We start from the raw sequence: 24,085 nt of genomic DNA on the forward strand, positions 1-24,085 counted from the left end.
TGATATAATTCTTGTGAAATCCAGCAGTTCTAGAGAAAGCACAGAAATCAGATTTCCCACGCATTTATTTTGTATCAGAGGCAGGAAACAACTGTGCGTTTGGGTCCCTAAAGACACATGTACATATGGACACAAGGATATAAAACATGTAAAACCCTGCATTTTTCAGCATCACACTTGAAAACAGGAACCCCCTGCAGCCATTGCCTGAAGATGAAGTGCTGAGCTGATCTGCAGCCTTGTGCTGTGAGTTAAACCTCCTCAGCTCGCTGTGAGTAGCATGGTACTGGGGCAGGATGGGTTTGGCACAGTCAGTAGCTGTTATTTTTTCATGGAATTTGGTGTAATCCGTGTAATTGTTATGTCTGTGGACATAAATGTACAACTTGCACTTCCCATCCACCTAGATTTGGTGATCTTCGATGTAACAAGCCTGAGTGTCATAATAAACAATAACACCTTTTATTCTGTCATAGAATCTATTACAATAATCTTTCCTTAAACCTGAAAACTCATCCCAGGTCTGACATTGTCACCAGAAGTTTATGTTATTTTGGTTGCTGCCAAATTTCATGCTGATTTTTTTCTAATTTTATTCATGGGCATTGATACTACTACAAATGATGATTTCTAAAAATTCTACAGAAGTTATGTTAATTTGGTTCAACTTAGGTTCATGCTTTTAAGCAAGAGGCCTGATTCCTCTACAGGTATATCCACACAGCACAATAACATTGATAATCTACCATGTGTGCCAGCAGCTCTGTAGGGATGTAAATCACTGCTGCTCAGGATGCTGCACTGGAGTGCCCTGCTCCCATGGCTGTTAAAACCTCTGACATTGCATTCTGCCATGCAGGTATACCCTGTGACTCCAAAGTGGCCATACTATTTTAGTGCCCCTGCCCCAATATTAGGATAAAATAGGATTATCAGAATGGAGAATCAGATGCCAGCTATCTGCAGATCCAGTTCATCATTCTGGCTGCTCTGCAAATAAGTTCATAATGTAAATGCAAGCCATCATCTATTTTTAAACTTCAGCATTTTCTTCACACAGCTGCACAGCTATAAGAAAGTAGTAAAATTTTATGCAGTGACATTACTCTCAATTTCACAATCTTTTTGATTAAGGTCACATCTAAAAACTGTGACTTGTGGATCTATTATAGAGCTCTACAGTTCTTTCTTCAGCCTTTTCTTTGCATTTACCCATTATCTTCATGCATTTCACCCCACTTTTATTTGGACACCATTTATACAGGTGCATTAATTTAACTGTCAATTCTGCAACCAAGTAGTTCTCCATATGTACACCAAATATGGTGCATAGATTTTGATCACAGAACAAATCTTTAGCATTTTTTTTAAATTATCTCACCAGTTTTATGAAATTCCAAGTTCAAAAGTCGAACTGTATCACTTTTACCTCTTACATTATTTGACAATTTTAAAATTATACTTTTCATTCCTTTTCAACATGTTGCATATAGAAAGCACCAGCTACATGACAAACAGCTGTCATAACCATTTGGGAAGCATAATTTACCTGCTAATTACTTTTAACCCTCCTCAGCATGAAATTAAACTTATTTGTTCTTTCTGCTGTGAGAAGCAAGTGATTTTTCTTGCCTTAAACTTAAACTGAAATGTTTTCATTTATAAACAAAATCAGCTCGAGCTGAGCTTTGAAGATCTATACTCATGCCATAATTCCTCATGGGTTTGTCAATGAAATACTGTGCTATAAAAAAGCAGATGTTTTTGACAGCATCAGTCCACAGAAAAAGCAGCATGTAGCAGCAATAGTGGAATCTAGAAGGCAAATCAGATTTTAGGTATCAGTTTGTTAGGAATACACATCACATTTACTGCCACATGGACAAGAATAATGTCCTAAGAAATTATTATTTATCCTGAAGGTTTTTTAATTTCAATTACAATGATTTATTAGAGATCATGAAACAACCTTTTTTTGGATTTTGCACATGTTTCTATTCTTTACAGTTAATAATCCTGAACCGAATGCAATATGCTGATGATGGATAGCTACAAGCTTGAGATTTATTTATGCAAAAATATTCAAGACTCCTGTTGCAAATGCTGTTTAATGGCCATCTTGGAAAATTGGGTTCTAAATCACTTACTCGAAAAACCCTTCCTGGGATGTGTAGCTTTTGAGATGTAAGCTGAGGCTTAAGGACTGGTTTAGTTACAGTGAGACAGCCAATGGAAGGCTGAGGCAATTGCACTGACAGAGTTCTTCCAGTGAAACCTTTGACAAGCAAAGAAGCCAATATTGTTATTAATTAACTTACAGCAGCACTCTTGGAGCTCTAAACAAAATCACAGCAGCGCTAGATTTTGTACAAACATAATAAAGGGTGTGTACTTACAAGCTAAATATACAAAACAGATAAGCAATAGGGTGAAGGAAGTGCTGTAATCCCCATTTCATATTATGAGGCCAGAAATGAATGGAAATGCCAGACTTTTCACAGCTCTTGCACTGCCTTTGTTTCCCCACTGGTGTAGGAAAGGATACAGAGGACACTTGGCTGATCCTGACCCTCAGGTGACAGCTCAGTGGTGTCCTGCTCCACCAGGTGCACATTTGCCATCATACATGTAGATCAGGGGAAGATTGCTACCTGCATAACAAGAGATTTCTCTTTCCCAGGCTTGATCTTTTGTTCATTAAATCATTAGCTGCATTAAATAATACAGATACAAAAGATTTTTCTAGGGGCTTCAATTAGATAGAATTAATTACATGCTCTCAGGACAAGGATTCAAATAAAAGCAGTCCTGGCTGCCTCAGCTGGGGCACATCTAACCCATGTGAGTCCATGGTAGTTGCAAACCAGACTAGATAGGACTGCAAGCAAGATTTAACTCACATGAACCAGGCTCTGCTGTGCCAGTACAGAAAGCCTATGCAGGCCCAGAAGGACAATTTCAGTAATTAGAATTCAGATTTCAGAGAAATGTCTCTATTTGCAGTTTTCCCAGCACTGAAAGTGAGGGAGGGCTGAGAATCACACTTTTAAGTATAGACACCAACAGTTCTGCTCTGAATGCCTAGGTCCTCATGAAGATGTGAGTCTATACAGGGTTTTATGTGACTTCACTGTAGAAAGCAGAGAATTTATCCTACACTGTGGATTTTGTGGTCATGTGAGGGAATTGAAAGTTTACAATGCCTGAATAGTGATTTACAACTCAGTATTCCTAGGGATTGGGTGTGTATTTCTTACTACTGGTTCCCCTGGCAATTTGGGATTTATCTTCCCATCCATTTTCTTTTCAAACCACATAAGAAAAGATGTTATCAACTGCTTTGTATTCAGTGACAAATTCCTTCTCTTATTACCAAAGGCATTCTGACTCTCGCTAAAAAAATGATGCACTTGATAGCACACAGGGATTTAAATCCCATCCACTGCAAGGGGTACTTGTGCAGATTAATGCACAGTGCCCAGCAATTCTTAGGCCTAATTGCTAGAGGCTGGCTGAAGTCAAAAGTTTCCCTTCCAGATTTTAAGCAGAGCAACTGGAACCATTCTCTGAATCCAAGTTTTGATCCAGCCCTTATTTAAAAACAAAAAACCACCATGACACATGCCCCACCACACCCCAATCCCCCACAGGACAATACAGAGAAGCTGTCAGGGGTTTGATTTCCTTCCTATCTAGAGCATTTGGACCTGAGGTATTACTAAAGCCTATCTAAATACATAAACTTCACTGCAGTGTAGAACTGATTAAGAAGTCTTTGAATTTGTCTTCATGGAAGAGAAATCATCCTAATGTTTAATGTATAGAATAAGATGCAGAAATAGGCAGAAATAAAAGCATACAATATTTAGAAGACAAACAAGGAGCAGAGAACAGCCAGGGAAAGTGGGACAGAAAGAAGAGAGGCCGCAGGAAGTAAAAGACAACAGGAGAATAGAGACAAAAGTTGATAGCAAGAAAAGAGAAAAAATACTAATAAAATATTTTTCTGAGCATCCATTAGATCTTCTCACAGGAATGGAAACCTGAGAACGTTAAAAGGGGAAAGAAGTTTGTACAAATATTACCAGGATATCTCTTAGAGGCAGTTACAGTAATTGATACATATTTTAAGCTTGCAAATTCTACTGGCAATTGCATTAGATCTAGCAGGGCTTTTGAAGAAGCCAAGGTTGTAAACTCAAAGTGCATATCTGTGATTAATTTCAGTCATCTTGACTGTCTCATATGATTTGGTAGAGTTTGTTTTTTCAGTATTTAATATTTATAAATAGCATTCTACTTCATGTCAAGTGTATCAGAGCTAATTCTAGAAGACCATGATTTTCAACACTAGGGGCCTGATATTAGGCTCCCAAGCCTATGTTTGGATATATTTCATATCCAAATTAGCCACAATTTCAGAACTGACTGGACTGAGTTTATGTAGTTCATACTTCATAAAATTACAGAAATGTGTTGCTATTTTAATGCATTAAAGAAATCTCCCATATAATGCAAAGAATAATTTGGTTCTTTTCCCACAGGACTTTAAATCACTTGGTAATGTTGTGGTGTCTAGACTAACTCCCAGTAGTGAGATACTATTCCATGAGAAAAACAGCAATTACATCTGACCATGTATTTTAAATGAGGACAAAGAAAAGACCAAAAGAAGCCAGCTCAGGCTCTGTGAATTCATGTGGCATAGAAGCCTTCTTTTCTTTTTCATACATGAAAAACCTAAGGTTGATTTCCTTAATTATTGTTGCTTTTTTCTAGCTTTAAATGTAATACTCCTGTTAGGATGTCATGTGAGAATCTTCATTTTTTGTGCCATATTATAATAATCTGCTATCTGCAAAATAAACAAAGCAAAATGTCTAGCTGTCTCTGTAGCTATAAGGATGAGAAATTATAGATGCAGAGAAGCTTCAGCACACCACAAATTCTGCAGAACTCGGGGGAAAAAATTGGATTTACAATACCAGTTAATTCCTGCTGTCAGTGGAATTAGCTATTAGTTATATCCCTGCTACTGAATCAATATCACAGCCAGAAACTCTGGTCCTATCTTCCCCATGGCCTCCCCCTTTTCCCATTTGCTGTTACAGTCTTTTGAGTTCTGAGTGAAATGTTTTCTGTTGTCTTAGCTCAGTCTCTAATTACACATCACAACTCCAACACACACAGCCAGAAGTGGTGGTTTCTCAGCTCCAGTAAGGTGAGAACTGCATGAAGGCTAAATTACTTCTGTCCCAGAAGTGACCTTTTTTGAGATCAAGTTAAGCTCATTAAGAAGAGTGTTGGGAAGTCTGTGCTGCAGCCCTGCCTTTCTGCTGCACCCATCACGTGTAAATATGTTGGCTTTTTTTACTTCCAGAACTCTGCAATCTCCAGCTGATGTGCTGCTGGTGGGTTTATCTTGGCCAGGTGCTGCTGAACACATCTAATGAATCAGCACAGCCCAATAAACAGTGCCTGTGCCCAGGCACTGCATTGGCTTTCTGATTCTGACCTGGGTCAGGAGTTTGGGACCACAGCACTCACGTCTGTGCCACTGCTGCAGCTTTCACTGCAGCCTTCACTGCAGCCACTGGCCTTACCCTGCAGCCTCTGCAGGGCAGGGCTGTCTCACATGGCTCTGCTTTACAGGGCTGAGCACAGATAAGGCCCTGGACACTTCTGTTCTGCACGTGGCAATGATAAACCCACTGCCAGATAGATGGTTAAGCCCCTGGGTAATGATTATTTTCCTTTTCATATGTAAATGTTTCCATTTTAATGAAATGAAAATACCTTACTTGCTTTATTCCAAACTAATGAATAGGGTTAGTGTCATCAGAAGCTTTTTCTTGCAATTTAAGGGCCAAGAGGACCAAAAAAAAAAAAAAAAAAAAAAAAGGAAAGGAAAGAAAAGAAAGAGAATCTGTTATTCATTCTATCTCTTTGTTGAGTCACCACCAGGATGGTTATTTTTAATAAAAAGATAGAAATATTTATGCCTGAAGGACTCAGGTTTGTTGAAGCTCTAGAGCTATGACAGAAAGAAATGTCTTTATTTTTTTTGTCCATTCAGTATTTACATATAAAAAGCACCTACTTTGCATATAGTTCCCATCATTGTCTCCAGTTCAATAAGAGTGTATGCATAACATTCACAGGAAAGAATGCTGGGGTATGCAATTGTTAATATTAAATACTATTTAAAAATATAATGTCATGTGTTATTACCAAAAGCAAAACTATACCCAAAAATTAACACTATCAGAAAACCAGTATAGCGGCCTTAAATGAATATCTAATTTTCTCTGCATCAGTAAATTCTGGTTTATCTTGGTGGACCTGCTACTTATGTGGGAGCTTGCAAGGTGTATGGGGGTTGTTGGTCACCTTACCTGTAGACTTCAGATTTGGGTGATAATAAGGTGTATTGTTTATCATCCCCCACTGCTTTCCATACTTTCTTGTGTCTTTCATCAGCACAAGCCTCTGTAGTTTAACTTAAAACATTTTTCAATTGCATTTCTCTTCAGCTCTGAGTATCAGCCATAATCAAAATATGCCAATTCTTCCTTTAAACCACACCCCTTTAAATAGCCAATTTTATTTTTTTCCCATCCATATGGGATGGGAAAGTGCCACCCAGGTTATCACCATCTTGTACATCACTCACTGCAGTCTCCTCTCCCTTCTGGGTTGCTTTGCTGTACCTGGTGTGCCAAATAAAGCCTTTTCCAAGAGATTCAAAAGATCCATAATGCAGCACAGTCAAGACACTCTGGAGTTCTGTAATCCCATCCTCCACCACCGACTGCAGTACCTCAGCCCTGCTCTTCTGGCAGCAATTAAGCATTTCCTAGCACAGGGTAACAGCTTGATTGTCCCTCCCCAGGGATGGATCAGAGCCAGGATAAAGATCTAGTCTCAGGTGTTGGGAGTGGCAGTTACATGGAAACTTAAATTTTCTAAAAACTTCAGAACTTCCTTAATTTAAAAAGTGATCCTAATGTTTTCCCAGCTCTTCTCCTCATTTCTCACTTAGTAGGAAATGAGTGACACAAGAAATATTTTTACACTCAAAGCTGTCTAATATACACAGATCATTACCATATGTCCTCAGGTTTGGTTTTTGGTTTTTTTTTTTTTTTTAACAGAGTTGGCGTAGATCCAGATGAAGATCTGAAAGCTAGAGCTGCAAGCCAGGTATGTCAGGCTTTTGGACACACATGCTGAATTTAAGAGTGTTCAATGTTTGGCAGATCATGGCTGCATCTGTGGAAATGGGACATCTCAGAACAATATTTAATCCCTCAGAATTAAAAAGGGGACTGTGTAATGTTTAACTCTAGTAGGTCAGGTGTATGAAAATATTTTTCAGTTATTTTTCACATGGAAGCCTGAGTACATTGTGAACTTGAAACCTCTAAAGGGGGCTCCTGAACAAGCTGCAGCTGCTCATCTGTGCCCTTCCATTTTTTGTCATATATGTATGGTGCAGTTTCAAAGGCAGCACTGCCTGCAGCAGCAGAAGTCTGTAGAGTCAATGCACAGAGACATGACCTGTGGCTCAGCACAGTGAGTGGAGCAGCAGAAGGACTGAGGAGAAGCCACAGTACAGCTGACAAGGTGCCAAAGCAAAAGCCAACAAGTGCCCAATGCTGGTGATGCCATCCCATGCACCCTTTCAGACAGCACAACTGGAACTGAAATTAAAATCATCCAACAATAGCATAAATGTAGAAAATAAGCTGAGGAAGATAAGATACTTTATTCATTTCAAAATATATTAGAGATACCATTAGGCAAAACTTTAATGTATCTTATGTACTGAGTGTTCCTAACATTTACACGTATCTGAAGGCACATAAGGTGAATCTCAATTTTCATTGTAACAAGTAGAATTCAAGTGCCTAACTATCCTAATATTTCTTTTAAAAGAAGGAAAACTGGTATTATTTACCCTGGCCACATCTTTCATTTTACAGCCCAGTCACTATTCATAGAGGTTTAGCATAACCCTTCATTGCACCATGGCAAGGCACTGTTTTATTCTGAGTCTGAGGGGACTCATGCTAAATTCACGTTCCTAAGCACCTTGGTAGGAATTCCTGCAATGCCTATGCCTGAATTCTGAACAAGAGCAGGACACAGAACCATAGTCTATTCTTGATTGGAGTACAGATACAGAATTGCAGAAATTTTCCTGCTTTTCAGCACTCATGAGCTATCAAAGATCAGGGAATGCAGGATGCAGCATAAAATTGACTGAATGCATGTTTTGCAAAAACCTGATTTCTTCAGAGGCTGCTAGGCATCTAATTTTCTCATTCTTTTACTGAAAATGAAAATAATAATGTTTATTTACAACAGTAACACATCTAGTGTCCCAACTGTGCTCTGTGAATTAACACCTATCACTTCTGACAAAACTGAGCAATACAACACAGAAGGTGTAAATAAATATGACACTTTTCATGCCCTATCATGTCCACTTCAGCATTCCTCATAGTAGTATACTATACCTTGGAAAATAGTTTTGCTGTTCTGATTATTCTTCCCTCATCCCATGGTATTTTATTTTCATTTGTCTGACTATTTTATTTTTATATTTGACATCTCAATGTTTTAGTAATTCAGACCTTTGCTGTATTCTCTGTAGTGCTCACTGTTTTAACTCAGTACCTATCATAGTTATTCAAGTCAGGTTGTTTCTTCTAATTTTCTCTTTCATCTCGTATCTCTCTCTCATTCCTCTTCTTCCCCTGTGTTTCTCTTTTCTTTCCCTTTATTTCCAAAATGATGTTTTTATTTCATTTACCTTTCATTACTTATTTTCTTCCTATGTTACTGTGTTTTCACAGTGAAAGCAGTTGATTTTCCAACACATCTATCCCTGCACAAATAATGTATCAGGTGCCAGTACCTCCCACTGCCAGTTAAAACTCTTGCCCAGATGAACTTTAAACCACATGCCTACTCTCAGAGCTGGTAATTGAAGCTTCAGGGAAGATTGTGTTCAGAGGAGAAATAAGAATGAAAAATCTTCAAGAATAAGATGTTTAAAAGAGAGCAAAAATTAATGGAAAAGAAACCTCTAGGCTTCTCCCTGCTCAGTCAGAGTACTCAGCCAGAATGGAAAAGCTGCAAGGTCTGCTAGCAAGATTTGAATTTAGCTCCTCTGTGACCAGTCTAACTGCCAGGACATGGGTGTCTTGCTGTGGGAGCCTCTCAATCCATGTCTGTAACCATACCTAGATTTTTTTTAGGGGCAGAAGAAGCCTTAAAGACCTTCCAACCTCATGGGTACTATATCAGATGCAATACCAGCTATATGACTGCAAAACCTTTTTCCTTCCTTATCTCCCTTCTTTCCTTCCTTTGCCTCCCAAAAATTCAATTTTCTGTGAAGAGATTTGATTTATTCAATAATTCTATGTACACATTTATTTCTAAACTTCTGATTATATTCTATTTTGGGCTACCTGAACCAATAATTTTGGCAGTCAGCTGGCAGCAAATTCCAGTTCAAATTGTAAGAGCTGGAACCCAGAGCTCATTCCCTAGAAAAGGTGTAGAGCCTTTTCATGTAAAATTAACATCTGTACTTCACCATACCATGATCCATCAAAAGCATATCTCAGTTTCAATTCTGTCTTGCCACGCTTACATTTATCATTAAATCTTTATCACAGCATAAGCATAAACAAAAGTAGCCTCATATTCATACCCATTTACTTATTGATAGATTGTCATAACTTAGTTATGAAAGAAATTACAAAATACATACTAAAATAATATATATTATTGTATAGAAAATAGTATGTAAAAACAAACCACTTTGCTGCATATCATGTACATGCAGAGTATAAACACCAAAAGCTAACTCTGAAAAGCACAATGCAGGGTCACATAATCACTAAGCATAGTTACAAAGTTGGTCTATTTTAAAAGGCACTGCTTTATGGCAGTGAGCTATTTAACTAAATTCCCATTAAAAAAGACAGTCAATAGCATATTTCATTCAGATAGCTTATGTATCTCAAATTCTGCTATGTTAACTTCATTTGAGAGAGGGTAAAAATATATTTTCTACAGGCACTTCAGAAAAAATGTTGTAGTTATGCTATTGATATCAGGAAAAAACTAAATAGCATGCAAAACACTTATCATCTTGGTCAAACTAATCTGCAGTTTATTTAACTGTCCCTACATCTTCGCAAGTATAATAAGGAATTCAGTTACACTGTTCTCCTCAGTTTCATCTGCCAGCTGGTTGATGAATTTATTGCAAGGACTAATGAGAGTAATCTCCATATGGGCAATTCTCATATGGAAGAAGAGATGTGAAAAACTTTGGCATTTTCCCTTCCCAGAGAGAAAAATGTTGGAAGACATAGAGCACTGTCTCTCATACTTTTACCTCTCTGAACTGTAGGGAAAGTGAAAAGTTCCTCTTTAAAATCATAGGATCCAAGGATCTGCTAGAGCCCTGAAACATTCACACCAACATCTCCTGTCACCCCTTACAGTGTTCCTGCAGGAGCTGCACTCTAGATAACCACCCAGATTCCCCCTACTGCAAAAGCTGATAACACAACACAGATTTCATAGACAAAAGAAGGAAGGTGCAACATGTGACAAACTAGAAATAAAAGGTGGCCCAGGTCAGGACCAGAAAACCCCTGGGGGATTATACTCTTGTGTAGACTTCTTTGTCCACTGCTTTCAACAATTCATGTTCCTGAATGAGGAAACCTTTTTCCTTAAGAGGAAGCTAGAGGTACAATGAGCTTGGAAAGAGGAATTAACCAACAACATTACAATCCAAACCAAGGACACAGGCCATTTACAGAGCTCACTGTGCTTTTAACAAGCTGTCCTTTGCACCACACACGGGTAGCCCACTCCACAATATGTCTATTTCCATGCCTGCCTCTTCCTCATCTCTACCCCTGTTCAGTGCTCTTGTTGTTCTGACCTAACACAGATTTTGCCTACAATCACACTTCCTGTTTAAATGTTTCAAAGCCCTTTTCCCAATCTTTATCTTGCCAAAATGCACTTTTAGATGTTTAGAGCTTGGAAGAGTGTACTGCTGCTTGGTTAGGGATTAGTACCATCTTCTCCCCCCCAGCTTCCTCAGTTACTGGGAAGAGATGCTAAAATACTCAATTCAGTTAACAAGGAAACAGATCCCAAGAATAATATTTGTTCTATTTGGTGCATTTGCATGTTCAGAGTTACCACATTAGCAAAATCTTAACAGCTGCAGCATGGATTCTGTCTAACCTTATTCAAAACTCAATGACATCAATGTTCCCATTGTTCCAATGTTCCCATGAACAGGTTGCCTGGGAACTAGACCTTGCACTTTTGAGGGTCAGACCATTGACATTATCATCACCAATTTATATGTATATTAGTCTATTATAAGGTATTCTAATATATTATTAGATTAAAACATGAAAATTAACAGATTCATTGGTTTAAAATTGCATAAAGAAAAATATTCTCATTTAAACTAATCTAACTTGCCACAAAACAAAACCAAGACAACAGTTGTGTATCCTTAGAGAACCAGCCATCCCATTCCTAATTTCATCCTGTCCACTACTACTGATGTGATACCTTAGGGTATGAGCAAACCAGCTGTCTTTGTACAGATAACTGTTCCTAATTTATTATTCCAAATTATGGCCCTGAGGAAAAGGACAGTCCACCTCTCTACCTGTGCAGCATGTTACAGAATTCGTTTGTAGAATGGAAAGGGTATTTTGAGCCTTGTCAATTCAACTCATGTTTCCCTCTCCTTGGAAAGAAGTATAGAAAGGACTTTCCTAGTTATTAGAATATCTCAATCCCTTTGGGAAAGACATTTTGTTAGACATACACAAGCAGCCTCTGATCTTGTAGGAGTAAACTGAAGTAATCCCACAATGGCAATTAAATCAAAATATCATTTTATTGATCTCAGAGTATAGTACTTCTCAACTGCTTAAAAAAAAATTTGAATCATTCATAAGAGCAAATGCTACATTCTTGCAATGAATGCAGCAATGAGAAATGTTCTGTATGAGCCAATTTTCTCCTGAACTGATTCACAGGAATGACATTTGTGCAACAATAAATCTTTTTAAATTTAAAAGAAAAAAGTGCATTTAATTGTAATTTGGTCTGACATGTATTCTTAATATTGGAACTCCATGTTTTATTTATTTTATGAAAATACTTCTCACTTCAATCATTTGTTTATTTTGCAGAGTGCACCTAACTTGGATAAAAATACAACCAAAGCTGAGAGTGCATGGCTGTTCAGAATATGGTATGGCTTTGACCACAAGTATCCTTTTCTGTTATAAACCATGAATGAGAATTGCACTACAATTCACCTTCAAAATATTTAAGAACCAAAAATTATTATACTTTTATCAACCAAAACAAAAGTGTAATCTATTTTAACGTATTACTAAGGAGAAATTCTGTAGTCCAAGGCAGCAGAAGGTCCAGCCATGACTGAGGCTATGGGGAGAGGAAACAAGTTAAGGAGCTCTGAGCTACAGTAGCATATAGACAGTACATTTAAAGTAATTCACCTTCCTAAATTCCTGGATAAAACGAATCCAATCATTATTTAGATAGGGTGTAGATTCTGTGTTTGGGGAACCAGGGGGATGGAGCCAGAAGCAGCCAAATGCCTGCTGCCTGACCATATACTCAGAAAGCAGTAGCTACCTAAGAAAAAAATAAGACAACATTGGTTTACCCACACCGCTAATAAAACAGAGGAAGAGGCATCCATTATGAAAAGCTCCCAGGACTTTCCTGAAGCTCATGTTTCCTAATCCCTGGATTCCTGAGCCTTTATGCTTTTATTCACATTCCCACTGAGGCATGTGTAGTACAGACCTTGAATATGGGTGTCTGATGCTTTATTCCAGGAAGTCTGGTTTCCATGTCTTTTGCATTTCAAGGAAATATTTTAAGTGATAAAAGAACATCCTCTCTAAGCCAAGGCAGGACATTAGTCTGACACTAATGCCTGTGCAAAAATTGTAAACACTACTATTCTAATTTATTGTCATTTTAAACTGACTCTGCACAGCTGCCAGTGAGATCCCACAGTAACAACCCCACTCTAAGCCTTTAGCAGACACACAGTGAATATGGGAGAAACCCACCTGCTGAATTTTGTGCATCCTGGCTCAGGAGCTGAGCAGGCAAAGCTCTGCCAATACTGTCTCCATTATCCACAGCACATCTATTGGTCAGTCACCCTGCACTCCTGAGCAGAAATTTATGTTCAGGCTGCATATGTGTTTTTCCTGATACCAGCTGCAGCAAACTAGAATTAAGTATTTCAGCTGATAAAATGTAACTGTTTGGGAATATAGCTTCCTTAGAGAGTTCAACTGAAGTTATCCTTCAAGGAGACTTTTGATGGAAAAACATCTTTTTGGTTAAAAAGTGATGTTTTTTCCTTAATTCATCTACTCAAGCAGTTTTAAAGGCCAAAAAGCACTTAGCATTAAAATTTCTCCCTTGGATAATTCTTTAAGAATATATAGAAATAGTAGGTAAATGTTATATGAAGTGAGAAAATATGTTTAAATGTTAATGTTGAGTACCAATATGACTGGCTTTAACCACCCCTTTTTCAGAAGAAATAGCCTGTGGTGGTATATCCTAGAAACTATAAGTCAGAAGGAACAGATGAACAGGGTGAGGGGAAGGGGGAATTTTTCCTCTGAAGATAAAAAAATATAAAAGAGCAAGGCAAAAATGTGGAAGGGAGGAGCAGGACAGAAGCATGAATTAAAGACATGAAAGAGAACAAGGGCAGAGATAGAAAACAAGGGACAGAGGCAGCAGAGGGAAAGAGACATGAATGTGAAAAATTCAGACAGCAGTACATACAAAATTAAAAGTCTGTAGAAGGCACCAGAAGCACCACTTCTCAGAGTTTATCTGTATGGTAGAGATCTTGAATATGGGTGCCTGATGCTTTATTCTAGAAATTCTGGTTTCTATGTCCTTTGCATTTCAAGAAAATATTTTAAGTGATTTTTAAAAATTGAATTTTTTAAAGATCACATTTATTCATGTCAGTCTCACTACCAGTCAAGCCACAATCTTTCATTAGAATTCAGATGTTCAGAGATTATAGCTGTGATATTACCCTAAAATATATATTTATTACAAATAATACAACTACATCTCACTAATCCTGAAAGTGTATGCCCATATTCCTGCATGGAATGATAGTTCAACCCACTAATGCTGTGACTCACAGCTCTAAGCTTTTCTTTGGTATGACTATTTCTGAAAGACATTCTTTTCAAGGAAAGAAAAATTATCCACCCAAACTTTCTTTTGCTTTCCCTACCTAATGTTATAAAGCCATGATGCTAGATTTAGAAGAAGAAAATGCCACATAGCATAGTACTTGTCTCCAGTACAAGATTGCAGAGAGGATTATGATAAAGTTTTCAAAGAAAAGATACAGCAAACCCATCTGTGTTGCAGCTGAGACAGCCACGACAGAGCATCATCATACAATTTCAGAAGGCTTTAAGCATTCTCCCATACACAGTAACTCCTTACCACTTCAGAAGGCTTCAGACATCTGCCCCAACAGAGGAACATCAGATCACTTCAGAAGGCTGCAAGCACCTGGCCCTCTTGTTTTTTAGCCCAGCCTTTTATCCCCTCATGTTGATGCATTGCACCTGTGTGCCCTCTATTCCCTTTGGTCAGTGCCCCTGGGCACTCCATGGCTCATTGCTGTCAGTGCTGCTCACTGCTTCTCACAGCTGTGCCCACTGGGGATGAGGCTCCCACAGCCCCACTCCCAGTCACCACAAACTGTGCACCTACAAATCTGTTCATCTACTTTGAAAACTTACAAGACTGTGACATTTCTATAGTTTGACATTTGCTCTTAGGCATTAACACAAATCTACTCACTCTTCTGGCAATAACATCTCTTATGCCTATATTTATTTCACAGGAGGAAAGCAAGAGGGAGGAAATCTCACTAAGGAAATCAAAAACTTGTGCTGTTCCTTGCTGTTGTTATAAATGATTCCCAGTTAGTTCAGTGATCTTAAGCAATAGCAACACACCATGCTAGGGTAGAACTATGCAAAAAATCCCTGCAATTCTGTTTGAGAATCACCTTTTATTTTTATTCTGAAAGAAACATCAGGAGCCTGATCCAGAGCCAAATGGGTTCAGTGAGGATTGTATTCTTTCAGCAAAAGTTTCTTTGAATCAGATATTGACACCTAGAAAAAAATATCATTCTCTAAAATCTAGGTTAAGAAATTATAATATTGAACTTATAAAAATGAAGAACAGATCGTTTTAGTAGGTAGAGTTATCCTCTTGGATTTCCATCTCAATAATTTAAACATTAAAAATACAAAATAAAATAGTTGCATCTGACAGGGGGCAACTTCCAGTGAGTCAAGTTTTATTTTTACAGCCTACAGTGCATTACACCATTTGAAGCCATGATACCCTCCTGAAGACTAGTGGGAAAGCAAGGGAATCAACAAACGTTTTTCAAGAATTTATCAGGGGAAAGAGACACCACAGATTTACAATCCAGCATTATATATATATATATCTTTAAACTGTTGTTTAAATGTGGAAATTTCATCCTGCAAGGGCAAGAGTTTCTGTGTATATGGGCAGAGCTCAGGCAAATTGTGAGCAAAATTTTCCCATTCCACAGCATCCCCAAAAAAGTTCTAACTTTGTTCCCAGCTAACAGCAATTTGTTTTTAACCCTGCTCAGTCTCAGCAGGGTTACTTGCTTACTCTAGGCAAATATCCTCCTTTTGCCTGGCAAAGTCCTGAGACATGTACCTGACTAGAGCTGGAATTCCTCCTCTACATAGGCCTGGAATTCCAGTTACAATTCCAAAAATGAAGGGAAATTTTGCATCTTGCAAGCAACCTTCACCTGGTTTTCCAGCTACTCTAGACTAAACTCTGCAATCATTTCTGGCTTCATATAATTTTATATAAGGCTCTTCCTCCACTAAGGATTCATTCTCTCCCAGAATCCATCTAATTCTTGCTTCCTCATGTGGGGGCATTCTTGCTCTTGTTATCTTCCTGATGGAAGATAACTACAATTTTCACCCAAGTTCTTATGCTCTATAGTGAGAAGAGAAGAAAGGACTTGGAACTGCTACACAAAAACGCAAAAATAATGCAAAATTAATGGAAATTGAAGATAAGAAAAGGGGAGTGCAATGCAAGCACTAAGATATTTCTGGATAGAAATGTTCACCATCTCGATAAGAAGCAGCCCACATTGTGTTGTGGGACAGGTACTTTGATAGTACCTGGAGCTTGCATTGAGAACAAAATAGTTACTGTGTAACAGGAAAACATGTGCAAGATTAAAGAGAAGAAAGCAAGAAGGGAAGGAAGAGGGACAAAGACATCAAATGCACGGTAAGTTTCTTTAAATACTTTGTGTTGAATTGCAAGACAGGTTTTGGACCCACGGGCAGCAAAGTGTAATCCTGTTTTTGTGGCAAAGGGATGAGGATGGCACTGCACATGGTGTGGCCTTCCCAAGACTAACACCACCAGGGCACCAAGGCTGCCTGTCTGGCATAAGTGAGGGGCCGCAGGGAGGCAGGAGAGGGACTGTGATTGCTGTCAGCTGGCTGGGATGGCTTCCAGGAGCATTGCAATGACAGCCTACTGCCCCCCTGCTGCTGCTCCAAGCTACCCAAGAACAACTCGGCTGTCTAACTTTGCACAAAACTCTGCTTTTTTCACACACACTGATACCTGGAAAGCAGAGGGAGGAGAGCTTTCTCCTTCTATACAGATTTATTTTCAATCTGAGGAACTGACACTGTTACACTGAATAGAAGCAGGTGTCTGAGAGTGAGACAATTCTCCATAAAGTAACTCCTTAAAGTGTTTCTGCTTAAACTGCAGTTGTCCATCATTGAAATTCATGCCTTTCAGGTTGGTTAAAAAAAAAAAAAAAAAAAAAAAAAAAAAGCTGTTTACGTCCTTTGCACTTGTCTGAAATCCATCAGCCAAAAGGAATTGCATTATTCGTAGACTTCAAAAGTTTATCCTCCTTATCGGGGCACCTATCATTTTATTTCTCCTGTGCTTTGTACGTGGATAAAACAGACATAATGGCTGACTATTGAGCAAGATAAGTACTATTCTGTGCCTGGGAGAAAATGGAAAACCTACTAAAAGCAAAAGTGCATTCTAGGGTGAACTGACAATCGAAGACAAACTCAGCATTTTGTGGTCTTTTCAGCTGAATTTTCCTTCTGGGCTGGCTTGTCACTCTCATATCAGAGACAGACATCTTTGGAAGGAAAAGGCAAGGAAGAGCCTGAAAGCATGCACATGTATGCTCTTTTCTTTTACCTGCTGGAGAACTAAAAGTTTCTTATTTACCAATATTCTGATTTGTTCTTCTTTTAGCACTTCAGTGAAAACAGCAAAATAGCAAATAGGGTCCTAGTTTTGGCCCAGAAACTCATTTTGCTACACAGTTTTCAAACAGAAAAGAATCTTATCTGAGAGACAATTCAGTCCAATCATGAACCAAAGCAGCATTAGATAACATAGCTCCAGCCAAGCCAGGTACCACAGCAGAATGGGCTGGCTGGAAAGGCAGCCAGCATAGCACAGAAATACCAAGAGAGCCCAAGAATCAGCTTTGCAGCTGTTAAAAACAGATCATAAAAGCTGAGAGGAAAGCACAAACCACAGTAATTGAGTTATAGTGGACCTCATAATATGAGCACAACAAAAGCAGCTGACTGTATCATAAGGCTTCCTCAAAGAGTGCAAACTTAAACAGCGCTGGGAGGGGCCCCAGAAGGGATTTTATCATTAGAAACAATTGCCTGGACTTGGTTCAAAGCTCATTCCCAAAATACATTTTCAAGAACATGATCTAGAAAAGCTCATTGTTCTTTCTGCAGCACAGATAATCAGTATAGCTGATTTGGTGCTATTTCCTGACCCTTTCAAGGACACAGGATTGTTGAAACTCTGCGAATTAGCCTAATAAATAAACATGGCTAATAATTAACCAGAATAATAAGTGACCTCAGTTTGTCCTCCATTCACAGAAAGAAACCTAGATAAATAATTCTGAAACAATTCCACACTGAATAAGCAAGTAAAATAATTTTCATTTGTAAAGTTTCACTCATGTCAATTCTTTGAAAGTCTCATTCATATCCAGGTATTTTTTTTAAAATAAACAATTACTAAGCATGACTTAAATAACAAGTATGAATGCAAAATTAAATACAAAGTATTAAATTAAAAATCTTTGGTCTTCTTACAATATTTGACATATGATCCTTTTCACAGTTACATTGCATGGAGACACACAAAGATTCTTCATGATCATTTCTTGATATTTTTATCAAAAATGCAAATCTTTAAGCCCACTCCTTCCTCACCACAATCCTGGAATAAGGGAGCTTCAGGTATTTTGTTTCCACAAAATATAATCAAAAGGAAATAAAGCTTGAATTTTTACTATTTAGATCTTTCATCCTGACATTCAGTACATTGCAGAAAGACATGTTTACATGTTTAAACCAAAAAATTAAATTAGGGAGAAAAGGAACAGACAAGGGGAAATGATAGAAAATAAGATCCTTTTTTCACAGTGTAATCTTAACTCTTAAAGTTACATAAAATAATACAAACACTAAGTAATTCTGGAATAGGACTTTTTCTTGCCAAAGGTGTTACTACACTGGTAACAAAGCCATTATATCAAACTTCTTGATTTCTTTAAAGCCTTCAAAATATTATGCATTGCTTTTGCCTTTAAAGGAAGAAATAGTCACATGGGAGTAACTTTATGGGATTTTTTTTAATCAATGTTCAAAATAATGGTTAAAAAATGTGGGGATGGGACAAGTGGAGGAGAACACGTCATTATTGTTGCAGTCTGAGGAGCAGGGAATGCTTTTCTGGAAGCTGTTACCAAATCCTTGTTGTCATCTATCAGAGATGCTGCACCAGGTTTTCTGTTCTTTGCCTCAAATGCTCATTGATTTTTATAAAAGTTTTGCATGGCATCAAAGGCAGAACCTGGCCTAGAGCTTATTGTGGACAATTGCTTAGAATTACCAGCTTTTCTGTTTAACATCCTGGCTCACATGATATATTATACCCTTTGTGTGTGCTGTGTTCTCTGAATTTCTGACAAGAAGGACCTCAGCTGAATACAGAGATTTCTCACAGATTCTAGGTGGCCCAATATAAGTACTTGGCTCTTTATGCAACTATATAACTTTCTTTCATGTAATATATTATAATTAGAACCTACTAGAGATAGAAATCACAAACATCATCCCATATGGGGTTTTATAATTTAAAAATAAAATTGTTCATAGAGGAAATGCACTTTAGTCTTTCCAGTACAAAGTACAAAACCACTTCAAAAAACCCAAACAAACAAAACCAAAAAACCCAAACAAAAACACCTTCCAGTTCTTCTTCTTCCAGCATACTTCTACCTGCATAGCTGCCTGTTACAGTACCTGTCAAAACTTGGAGTTAATCTAAAGCTTAGTGAAGTAAATGGACTCACAGTTTATTGACCCAACCAAATTATAGCTTACACCATCATAGTATCTGATTTTACTGATAAGTATTATTATTCTGTGTGACAATTCTTTATTTCCCTCCCCTTCTCACTTTATTATTACAGCAAACCAAAGGCTGACTGTACAAAGAAGCAGAAGCCTAGGCTTGTATTAGTCCACTCAAGCATGAAATTATAGTTTGTTGACTGACAATACTTAATAGCACACAAGAGACCCAAGTATGATATCAGAGTACCGGAAGCTTATGGCACAGATTTAATCAAGCAAAACTTAGAATTCTCTTTCAAGTCTCTTATTATTTCATTTACACCTCTGTATATGCAAAAAGTTACTTTGCAGTACATCTAAAGTGTTTTAAAGTGTTCTTCTGCATGTGTGTCTTCCACTGTTGTGTTTCCAGACATTTAATGTACATTGGAATGCCTGGATGTGCATGCAGTACATGCTGCATCTGTAATACCATCTATAAATGGCACTTCTTTCACAGCAGCAATTGTCACAGCAAGACAGTGCTAATTATAACATCACCTAGGCAAGAAATTGGTAATACTTCCTAGTAAGGGGCTGTTATTAATGTTAAATTACAGTGGTATTCCGGTAAAAGCTGGGAGACTGAAGGAATCAGGATGATTAATTTTATCAAGCAGGAATGGCAAAGAGCACATTAATGATCTTCTATCAGAAAATATTGTTGAATTTAACTCTTTTACAGAAAATTAATATCTGGATGCAAACTCCTTATAAAGTCAATGATGTTCCAGTGCCTTCGAGTAGGTGTGAACAAGACCCTCCACACAGTTCTTATTTGGAAGACTGGTCTGTATTATTGGCATGCTCCCCATTTTAGGTGGTTGCTCTAGAAAAAGCACCATTGGTCCTCTTAGTTTGTGTTGGCTATGATAGTTTCAAATTTAGTTAAACTACTTTAGCACCCTAACACAGCATCACCAACAAGACTGAGGCAAATGAGCAAATGTGAGAGGAAAAAAAAATTTTGCCTCTATTTTTAAGGACACTCTGGCAATCAGCAATTCAAAATGAAGCAATTTCTGGCAGCAGAGAAACTCAAGAGCCATTTTCTATTTCTGATATTGAAATAGGCACATGATTCACTGGAACATGAACATCATCCTGCATTCAGACAGACTGTGAATCAACCAATCTTAGTACCAGTTCTTAATTCAGCTCTTCTCAAGGGGATGCCAAGGAAAAGTGGAAAGGACAGATGAGAGGAATGAATACACTGATACAGGGCTGACTACAAGTTTGCATGAGGTATTACAGCAGATCTTCACATCTGACTAGCTCACTTTAACTACTGCCAGAGGATGCAAAAGTCCCAAGGCAAAAGCTGTCTTTCATCTTACACTATAATACAAGCTTCTTGAAATGCATGCTTAAATGCATGAAGGAATGGAATAAGTATTTTGATCTGATTATTTTCTTCAAATTTTTTTAACTTGTGTTAATTTTCCCAAAGCAAAAAGTTTTAATCTCTTAAATACTTGTTTTAAAATATTGCAAAGGATGTCTTATTTAGGCAGGCAATTCTACAGAATTTTTTATTTTGTTCTTCCATATAATTATGTACTGAACACTGTTGTGCTATGAATAGTAAAATGTCATTCAAATTTTTAAAAATTCCTAGTGCTGATGGACTTGGAGTGCTTTGCTATTTGTTCATTAGGAGTTTATAAGGAATGTTTTATTCAATTTGCTTAAAGCAAGCTGTTGCTTTTCTGAACTGATTCAGTAAATTGTTATTTATTATATCCTTAGCAGGCAAATTTCTGCTCAGTGCTATCTATTTTAAACAGTAGAAGCCCCAGCTTTGCAACATCTCTCAAATAGTTCAAGAGGAAGCTCCCCTCTTGTTTAGTTTTGCTGCTTGTTCCACTAAGGACCTGTGGTCTGAACTCAGCTCCTGTCCCACCACCAGAACATCAGTGTCACAGCCCTGCAGCCTGGGCTCACACAGTGCAGGAGAGCTGGCAGTGCACACTGCAGCCCTTTCACTGCACATCTTTGCCTTCAATCCCTTCAGTCTTAGATACTCCAGGTAAAAAAAAGGCATTCCTACACATCTGCTGTTTCCCCACACTGTGAGGAATTCCCTTCATTCTACCTCGGTTTAAGTTGGGTTCCTTGAGGTGAAGTGTGAGCAAAGTGGATTTGTCCTCAGCTATTGCCCTGTCCTGCACAGCCTTGACCCCTTCTCTGGTGATCAGCTGTCAGGTGGGAAGTGGGGCACAGCCCTCAAGTGCAGAAACCTGATTTACACTTCTACTACTGATCTAAAACCAGTTTGAGGAATTTTGAGCACTAACAGTAACGCCTGATATTTCTGATATCATTAAGATAAGAAGTGATAGACTACTCTTTAACAGGAAGGCACAGAAATGGTTTTTACTCATAAAAAGATCAGAATAATTTGTTCAAAGGTTGAGTCCTCATTAAAGATACAGAATAATGCATGTCACAAATGGTTAAGGCTTTGAAATTCTTTGTGGATTATTCACAAAAATTTGCATTGCTCCACAGCATGAACTATTTTTGGATTCTGCATAAATAGAATATCTAATACAGAGTTACATTATAATGAAATATGCAATAATGCAAGTACCCATAGAGTGCTTTTCATGTACTGCAGGCATCCAAAAGTTTCAAATGCATAAAAGATGGTTACACTTGCTGCACAAATGACTGCATATGAGGTTTATTCCCATTTAGTTAAAACTCAGTAGTAAAAAATACATATGTAGAGGCTGCTATGACACAGTTAAATTGCTATTGATATTTTGTATCATGGCAAGTATCAGTGGGACCAGTGAATTAAGATTGTGATTGGTCGCTAGGGCTTGATCCTCCCAGCTAAACTGGAGATTTACACTTTGCGTGATGCAGGAAATGCTGTGTATTAATGATCCATGAAAATGCAGATAAAACAGCTCTGAACCAGATTGTTCCTTAAGTTACCACACAAATGTAAAGAGGCAACATAAAAACAGTATTATGTTTAGTTATCTTTGATTGTCAATTCAATAATACCTTAGATTTTAAAATATAAGGAAAGAATAACATTAAAATATTACACATTTGCATCCATATGCAGTCCACATTGAATATAATATTTTTCTACTGTCATTTCCCCAACTTTCATTCTCACTTACACAACAGTACAACCTCAACAGCAGGACTGAAGAGAGAAAGCATAGCCTCAACACAGGCTGATCTCCATCATGCCTGCTAGGGTATTTTTAGGAAATAGAAACAGTGGTTTCAAACCCTCTTGGGCTAAGAGGAAGCAAAAAACCTGATCTTTCCCTTCACAGATCACTGCTTTAACACCTAGGCTATTATGTAAAAAAAAATGGCCAGTAACTCACCTGGCAGCATGAGGGGTTTTTTGGTTGAATTCACTGCTGTCTCAATGAGTTAGGGATGGTACAAGGACAACTAACTTAGCATGTCACTTTAGGAAATAAGGCAGAAATGAAATGTCTTCACAACCCTTTCCAAATTACAGGGACACAAAGGCATCCACCACTTTGATACGTCTCTTCCCAGCCCAGGAATATGATTAGGAACCTAAGGAGATTAGTGGCTAATAATGCAGGTGACTTGTGGTTTATTCTTAACAGGGTAAAATGCCAACTGTGCTCCTTTTATGCACGCTCACCAATTTTTCCAAGCACACAAAGTACAGCTGAAAATTACATTTTTACTTTAACTTCTTACATAGCAATAAATACACCTACTTCTGTGTTTTTGCTTTAGGCTCTGTTGCTACAGATTTAACAAAACAGCCATGTATTTATGTTGATGGTTTCACTTTTGCACATAGAAGGGCTGGATCCTATTTTTCAAGCATAAGTACATGGATGCCTCCATTATGGTACAACTGCAAAATGAACATTTTGTCTTGGATTGCTTTTTCTCAGTCTTCCTCTGTTAACATATCTATCATCTGTACGGCACAGAATCATGATCTGCCACCTATTTCAGTAATGACACATGTGAAATATTTTCCTAATATTAGACAGGTCTGATGACAACAGACATCTCCTGGGCCAAAGGTCACCGCACTGGGCCTGGGCACACAGCAGTTCTGAGAGTGCTCAGCAGCCCTGCACACAGTGGGGTGTACAGGGACATCCCTACAGAGCTGCTCAGATAAACCTGCCACAAGGCATGACATAAGTTTGGGGTATGATTTCATGCACACAGGGGCAGGCCCACTCCACACAATGAGCCCGAGTGCTCCCGAGCCTGCTCTGCCTCCCTGTGCCAGGGAATTGCCACCTGAAACCCCACTGAGAGCTGAGCCCTGCTGGAGCTGCTGCCTCCTGCATGCACGGTCAGGAACAGATCAGGAGTCTGGCTATGAAATACAGCTGTAAGCAAAAGCTGTGGATGTGATCAGCTGGAAGCTCAAAAGCATCACAAGGGCTTTG

General features: G+C 38.2%; 1 protein-coding gene across 1 annotated transcript in view; it reads left to right on the top strand.

Annotated features, from left to right (window-relative positions):
• The window catches only part of SLC9A9 (solute carrier family 9 member A9), a 182,598-nt gene that overhangs the window by 127,466 nt on the left and 31,047 nt on the right, over nt 1-24,085 (top strand). Inside the window, exons 14-15 of the mRNA XM_053951725.1 lie at nt 7,155-7,203; nt 12,261-12,340. Coding sequence (XP_053807700.1) covers nt 7,155-7,203; nt 12,261-12,340 — 129 coding nt within the window. The remainder of the gene's footprint in view (nt 1-7,154; nt 7,204-12,260; nt 12,341-24,085) is intronic.

The sequence above is a fragment of the Vidua chalybeata genome, chromosome 10 (genome assembly GCF_026979565.1).
Source record: "Vidua chalybeata isolate OUT-0048 chromosome 10, bVidCha1 merged haplotype, whole genome shotgun sequence".
In the NCBI taxonomy this organism is placed as follows: domain Eukaryota; kingdom Metazoa; phylum Chordata; class Aves; order Passeriformes; family Viduidae; genus Vidua; species Vidua chalybeata.